This window comes from Salvelinus sp. IW2-2015, linkage group LG20, assembly GCF_002910315.2.
Source record: "Salvelinus sp. IW2-2015 linkage group LG20, ASM291031v2, whole genome shotgun sequence".
In the NCBI taxonomy this organism is placed as follows: Eukaryota; Metazoa; Chordata; class Actinopteri; order Salmoniformes; family Salmonidae; genus Salvelinus; species Salvelinus sp. IW2-2015.
Genome location: NC_036860.1, coordinates 70,213,520 through 70,221,170, shown reverse-complemented (window position 1 = coordinate 70,221,170; position 7,651 = coordinate 70,213,520). Strand labels below are relative to the sequence as shown.

Below are 7,651 nucleotides of genomic sequence, written 5' to 3'. Positions count from 1 at the left end.
CCCTCCCTCCTCTTGTCTCCTCCCTCTCCCCTCTCTTCTTCTCTCCTCCCTCTCCCCTCTCTTCTCATCTCCCTCTTCACACTCGTCTCTCCTCTGTCTCCTTCCTCTCCCCTCCTCTCTCTTCCTCCATGTCTTACCTCCTGTGTGAGGGAGTTGACTCTCTGTTGCAGGTTGGTGGTCTCTGACTGCAGTAGGCTGGTCTCCTTGGGTTCACAGGAGCAGCACTGTAGGGTCCTCTCCTCCTCAAACTCACTGATCATAGGGAACTGAGGGAGAGGAGGAGGGGAGGAGGGGAGAGGTACAAGAGAAGGACAGAGGAGGAAAATGAGAGGAGTAGGTGAGAAAGAAAGGAGATCAAAGGAAGACAGTGGGAATAGGACACGGGGTGTCACAGCACAAAACATAGGAGATGGCAAAAGGAGAAGAAGAAAAAGAGTACACCAGTGTAAGTCGAGGCCAGATTATTATTAGAGGTTAGAAAATAACCTTCCTCTACCATCAGCTTTTCCACTGTGAGTTTCAACTGAATAATGGCCCCATTCAGGTATGCCTGATTGTTTCAGTACTTTGAAACTCAAGCCTTCCTTCCTCCTCTCCTGGAAGTAATCACTGATCTAACTCAATTACATAGGCGAAAGCACAGGTTCCACAGAGTAGCTTTTACCAATTCAGTCATGTAAAATCAGTGATGCCTTTTAAAGGGATAGTTTGGGATTTTGGCAAAATGACGCGCCATCTACTTCGCCAGAGTCGGATGCACTCGTGGATACCATTTTTATGTATCTGCATGCGGTTTGAAGAAAGTTGCCATCTAGCGTTTGCACAATTGCTAACTAGCATTATCACACTTAATTAACTAGCATTAGCGCAATGACTGTAAGTCTATGGGAACAACTAGTCTTTGTGCTAGGCTAGTTATTAGCTTCTTTGTGAAACTACCTCCAACTTCTTTCATACTGGACTCTGACACATCAAAATGGTATCCAGAGTTAATCTGACTCTGGGGAAGTAGATAAAGGGCCAAAATCCAGAACTATCCCTTTAAAGGGGGACGCCTTTTTGACCAGGTCCCATAGGGCCATAGGGCTTCCCTTTAAAGTAGTGCAGTATAAAGGGAATAGGGTGCCATTTGGGACGTAGCCTCTGTCATGAACAGATCAGTCAACCTACCTTGACCTCATAGTTCTTCAGCTTCCTCTTGATGCTGCTGTTCTCTCGCTCCAGGCTGGCCAATCGCGTCTTGATGTCGTGGTAGGCGGCGGCCAGGGCGAAGTGGGAGGGGTACATGTCGTCTTGGATGGGCGAGGCCGACCAGTTGACCCCCGACCCCAGGCCGCAGCCGTCATCCCTCAGCCCCTCGCCACCGCCCAGGAGGCCCAGCTCGCCCCCGAAGAGAGACTCCATCCCTCGGGCAGGTCAGTGGCTACCTGAGGGGGGGACAGGAAGGAGGGTAAGTCATTAGAGCCAGTCATTCTGTAATACTGATGTTATGAACTGCAATACCCACAGTCAAAGCAGGACAATCTTTGTCTGTTGCCCAAACGGGTGTCATTTGGAAACTATTTTGGATTTTTAATCAGAAAATGCTCTCTTCCTTCCCATTCATGTGGGATTGAGATATATATATATATATAGGTGGATCTACACAAACACAACAGATTGGGTTGACACATTTCAAGTCTCAAAGTATCTTATAAAACTGGGATTTTGGAGTGAAAAACAATCACGTCAACGTCAAACAACACTGTAACTAATGTTAGTTGACTTGTAAACAGACCACAGCGCCCTCTAGCATAGAAGGCTAGGATAACAGGAAGGATATCACTTCATAGCAACATGACGGCAACAGGGCAGCTGCACCACCCATAAGTCCTCTTCCAGTTCAGTGAACACACACTACTGTCCCCAGGCCTTCCGAGGGAGCAGAAGGCCGTGGTCGTTCCGGCGCTAGCCTCTCTCCGCCAGCCACTCTCCTTCTCGCAGCAGGTGGCGCTAACAAGGCTCAAATGGCAGAGCGACGGGCCCTGGCGCAGCTCCGGTGTGAGTGAGAGCCATGGTCGACGGGCATAGATAGGGGTCGCGTGCCAACCCTGCCCAGCAGAGTCTGTCCCCAGTCTAGGATACACATTGCCCGCTCCAGCTGCCACCGTTTAAATCTGATTGGCTGTTGCCATGAATGTTATACCATCCCACATCCTGAAACATAAAAACCCACCTTGTTTCTTCTAGTGCTCCCCCTCCCCACTCAGTTGGGAAACCTGGAATACTCAACTAAAGAGATATATAGATGCGTCATTGGGTGCTGTAGCCTAGATCTAGGCCAAACCAACTCTCGCACGTGCAGACAGCCATCCCGTGTGTATGTGGAAGGTTCCCCAGTCCAAAACACATGAAGTTGGTCAACGCTGTAACGATAATATATTCAATATCAAAGTATCCATACTACTCCATATCGAAAATGTATGTATATTCCCCGGAACTATTTTCCCCTTCCCCTCTCCAGAAACAAATACACATACAAAAAATATACGTTATGCATACATATACATATAATCATGCTGAAATCCCCTGGCCTGCAGGGCTGAATCATAGTCTGTAAAGCTCAGCTTGGCTCATATATTTACAATTACAGGAGACCCGAGAGAGTGGTGCTCTTTTGATGTTGTTTGTTCTGCCAGCTGCATCTCTCTCTTCTGATTCAACGTCATTCCACATCTCCATAGCAGAGGCATGAATAGATATGGAAACCGCCCAATGAAAGTAAGGCACTCCAATTAAGACTTCACACAGGTCCCATAGTGAACCACGTGTTTCAAAGTGCCCTAAAGTCACTTTCTGAGTACCCACATGGTCAACATCCCTCCTCTAACATCAGTATACCCCCCCCCTCCCCCCCCAAAAAAAGAGACCACTAGAAACCAATCTGGGATCTTATTTTACAAAGTCTTACCCAGCACAATTCATCTGGGATGAATACTAATAAAAGTTGTATTGGATTGAAATTGAAACCATGTTAACAGACATAAACCAGTTGTTCCCCCCACCGATCCACCCTTGTCCCTGGAGCTCGGGAACTGCAGCTGCCCCAGTGCTCCAGGTGGGTGATGCAGTTGCATCCTGTAATGCCCACGAGATTCACCCGTTTGGAGACGAGCCGCTTTTCCAGTTAAAGGAGCAATCTGCAGTTGCAACATGCATTTTTTGGAACGTAGAAATCAACGATACAGACTCGGCGTACAAAACATTAGGAACACTGGCTCTTACCATGACGTAGAGTGACCAGGTGAATCCAGGTGGGATCCCTTATTGATGTCACTTGTTAAATCCACTTCGATCAGTGTAGATGAAAGGGGAGGAGACGGGTTAAAGAAGGATTTTTAAGCCTCGAGACAATTAACACATGGATTGTGTACGTGTGTCATTCAGAGGGTGAATGGGCAAGACTAAAGATTTAAGTGCCTTTGAACGGGATATGGTAGTAGGTGCCAAGCACACCGGTTTGAGTGTGTCAAGAACTGCAACGCGGCTGGGTTTTTCACACTCAACAGTTTCCTGTGTGTATCAAGAATGGTTCACCACCCAAAGGACATCCAGCCAACTTGACACAACTGTGGGAAGCATTGGAGTCCACATGGGCCAGCATCCCTGTTGAACACTTTCGACCCCTTGTAGAGTCCATGCCCCGACGAATTGTGGCTATTATGAGGGCAAAAGGGGGTGCAACTCAAAATTAGAAATGCGTTCCTAATGTTCTGTACACTTAGCGTAGACCCCTTGATTCTTGAAGAATAGAACTAATAAATGCCTCGTGAGCTTAGTTCAACTGTCGTACCCCATTTAGAACAGCAATTCTAAATTTATTTCACTCCAAAGTTTTTAAACAATGTAAATGTAAACACACACTGTATAGCCCCAAAACATGGTTAAAACTATACATTTGATATAATGGATGGTCAGTTTTGAGTGGTTACATTTCACCAGCCTCATCTTTCAGCCTTTTGCCAAAACAGAGGCGGGGTGCCCACTTTGTTATTGTTTCAATGGCAGATTGGCCCCTATAGCACAACGTATATGCAACCAAGCGGCAAACGCTCCCTGCCAACCCGCCGCTGTTTGAGTCTCTATCACATATTCATCGCCCGAGGGAGGAGACAGCTGGATGGGTGCAAGACTGATGACAGCTGGATTAATGAGTTGGTTAGATCTACTGTACACCAGAGCTACTGTACACCAGAGCTACTGTACACCAGAGCTACTGTACACCAGAGCTACTATACAACAGAGCATTACAATAAAGTCTTATGAATGGGGTTTTGTTGTTTGTTCAAGGTTTTTGATCTCAGGCAGGAGTAAAGAGTTGTTTATAATACAGAATATCAAAACACTTGACAGTGTGCAAGTTGCAAAGTTAAGTCGGGGATATCCAAACTTTTCTGTGGACCCGTCCCTCATGTACGTGTGGTTTGTGCCTCTATGCATGTGAATCCATTGAAATATGCACCTCTGCCAATTTCCCTCTTTTCCAAGTCTCCTTTGGTTGCAAGTGGTTTGCATTTCTACCTAGACTGTAGCCTAGCCTAAAGACAGTTATACTTCTGCCGAGAAGGGTCGAGCATCTGTCCTTTACTAACACCTACACACACACCCACACATGCATCAACTCACTGACACACACACACACACACACACACACACACACACACACACACACACACACACACACACACACACACACACACACACACACATTTACTAACACCTACACACAAACCCACACATGCATCAACTCACTGACTCACACTGCACACACATCATCTCTCTGTTCAGAAAGCAGAGGACAAAGTAGCAACAGTGAAACACGAGCTGCTAGCGAGCCCATTCACCCCAGGGCCAATCAGAACAAGCCCATATGTCAATGTCACATGGCTAATTCATATTTTAATGTTCCGGATATCAGCCAGAATGGATGCCCTGAGCTAACACTAGCTTAGCCCAATGTGCTGTAGAGATTCAATATGCGTCTATGCTTTGGTTCAGTTTTAGCTTAGAACAATGCTTCTGTAAACTAGCTACGGCAATGGTTTAGCATCATAGCACGCTTCAGTGCTGCATTTGTTTGTTATATGTAAGAAAGTAGCCTTGCACAAGCGAGCCAGAACGGCCCATAGGCGCAGGAGCCTATTTCCAGTTTCTGTAGCTTGATGCCGCTTGATGTACAAGTACACCCACCGGACAGGACGCTAGACTATGGCTGGGCCTTAGCCACAATCTGCTTAATGCTGAGTGCCAAGCAGACGCAGTGATCGGGTCCCATTGTTACCTTCTTTCAATCTCAGGGTGGACACTCTGACCACAAGGCCAGTGAGTTGGTCTTCAGGCAGGCCTACATGTAATCCCCAGATGAATGTTGAGCTCCGCTCTAGTAAATTGGTTAAATCCTTACTGCTTATAATCTTGTACTTAGGTCAAATACTTGTAAGATGGATGGCTGCATCTATCATAATGGCCACTTCAGTGTATGCAGAATGACACCAAAGGTTGACACTTGAAAGGTACAGGACTTTTAAAGCTAGAATCCTTCATTTAAACGCTAACAAAGCAGTCACCCCGCCTCTGATTTGGTAATAAGCTGACGGACAGGCCTGAAGAAATGTAACCACTCTCAAATTCATACACAGAGCTAAGGATGCAAGGTTTGAGGATATAGAGTGTTTGTTTACATTTACATTGTTTATAAACATTGGCGTAAAACAAGCTTATGTTTTGGGTTCAGATGGGGTACGACAGCTGAACTAAGCTCATGAGACAAGTTATAGTCTTCAAGAATCAATGGGTATATGAAATGAATTTATAAGTAAAAAACGAAAATGGATGCATCAACTAGCTTTAAAGGCCATTTCCGATTGAGCTAACATCTGCAGCATTTACCATCAATGCAGTGTCCGCGAACGCAGAAACATTGCCTTTACATTTCTATCGCGCCGTAGCGCACGTCTTCAGCGCTACGGATTGAATCGAGCCCTTAGAATGTGCATGGTCCTTGCAAAGACAAAACAAATGGAAGGAAAACAATATGTCTTAAGGAATGTGTTGCCTTATGTGAATGTCATTTGAGGGACGGAGCGATGAGAGGACAAACCCAGGGAAAGAGATGGAGCAAAAAAAAGGAAAGGGGGAGAGAGCGAGGAAGAGGATGGCGGGAGAGAGGGTGTCCTTGAGGATTGGCACCATCCTATATGTGAGGGGAGAACTGAGGCCAGTACTCGGGGGAGGGGTCAACAGCTTGAATAGATGTTGCCTATGCGCTTTGCGAGGGGGAGATGAGTAACCTAGTTCTGACAGGACAGAAAAACAGAGAGAGATGATAGGTGGACAGAGAGCGAAAGATTGAGAGAGAGAGAGGCATATCCCAGAGCTGTCCCAGTGGGGTGCAGCGAGCCAGAGACCTAATCCACAGCAGCCCTGTGCAGAAAAGCATCTATACGTCAGACACACACACACTGGTGACGTACCGAAAGCCACCAATGCGAAAGGGAAAACAGTTTGACTTGAGTTCTAATCTTTTCATAACCTTCAACCAAGCCCCAATCGAATGCTGTGCTCCAAACAAAATAAACCCAACACAATCATACAGCCAAAAGGCACAACAAATAATGTAGCATTGGAGCATTGTTGCACATGACTAGCTGTTGATAACAGGGTGTAATTGGTGGTGGGTGAGGCATCTCACCTCCACATAACATAGGATTGTAATTCCAAATGGCACCCGTTTCACTATAGTGCACTATTTTTTGACCAGGGCCCTAGTCAAAAGTAGCGCACTATGAAGGGAATAGGGTGCTATTTGGAACGCGCACCCTTTCACCTCTCTTACAGTAGACCTGGTGGAGCAGGTTACGTAATAGATGACATCATAATCATTATCACTGTCAACGGCCCACGAGCATGCTTCATCATGCCTCAAGTGCTGTAGCTGTACTGTCTTCTCCAGTAACGGATTTGACTTACACACTGAAAGGCGATGGGTGACAATGCCTCCAGAAAGCTATAGGTTTGAAAGATCAATGAGGGAATGTTCAATATCGCTATGCGCACATGCTTAAATCCTCATTGTGGCATTGTTGCTGACGGAATGGTAGGCATTCCTGTCTGAGAACAGAAGGTTCCAAATAGCCTACTTGATTTCAGGAGGGACATTAAGTGACGTTAGACCTTAAGCAAAGACACCCGACACTTAACCTTGAACGTTTCAATAAACAGCTGTATCAACATAAATAATTAAAATCCATCGAATAAATGGGACTACAAAAATCAAGACATGACTTTTAGGCAACCCTGATTTCTTACTGAAATAGACTTAAGACGAGTAGCATGACCTTTACTAGTAACATAACTTAACCTGAGTAAAAACTCTCATGTCAACACGTCACTCTCCAAAGTACCCCCAGATACAGTTGTTACCGGCTATGCCCGGAAGCCGAATGTCAAGCATATGGAGATGCTATTCGCTGCGGGTTCGGTTAGCTGTTCCTCTCGCTAATAGCCTCTGACTGGTTCGCTGGGTGGTTAATGGCCAGTCAATTACTCACGGTGGCCGGCGAGCCGCGCTTTAGCACCATGCACAGAAGGATCGATGCCTCTGATTTAATGG

The 7,651-nt window shown here is 46.1% G+C and overlaps 1 protein-coding gene across 1 annotated transcript in view; it reads right to left on the bottom strand.

Annotated features, from left to right (window-relative positions):
• LOC111981768 (TANK-binding kinase 1-binding protein 1) overlaps positions 1-7,651 on the bottom strand; it is a 32,163-nt gene that overhangs the window by 10,585 nt on the left and 13,927 nt on the right. The window contains exons 2-3 of the mRNA XM_070449598.1: positions 1,171-1,427; positions 37-266 (exon numbers count right to left, since the gene is read on the bottom strand). Coding sequence (XP_070305699.1) covers positions 37-266; positions 1,171-1,404 — 464 coding nt within the window. The 5' untranslated portion in view covers positions 1,405-1,427. The remainder of the gene's footprint in view (positions 1-36; positions 267-1,170; positions 1,428-7,651) is intronic.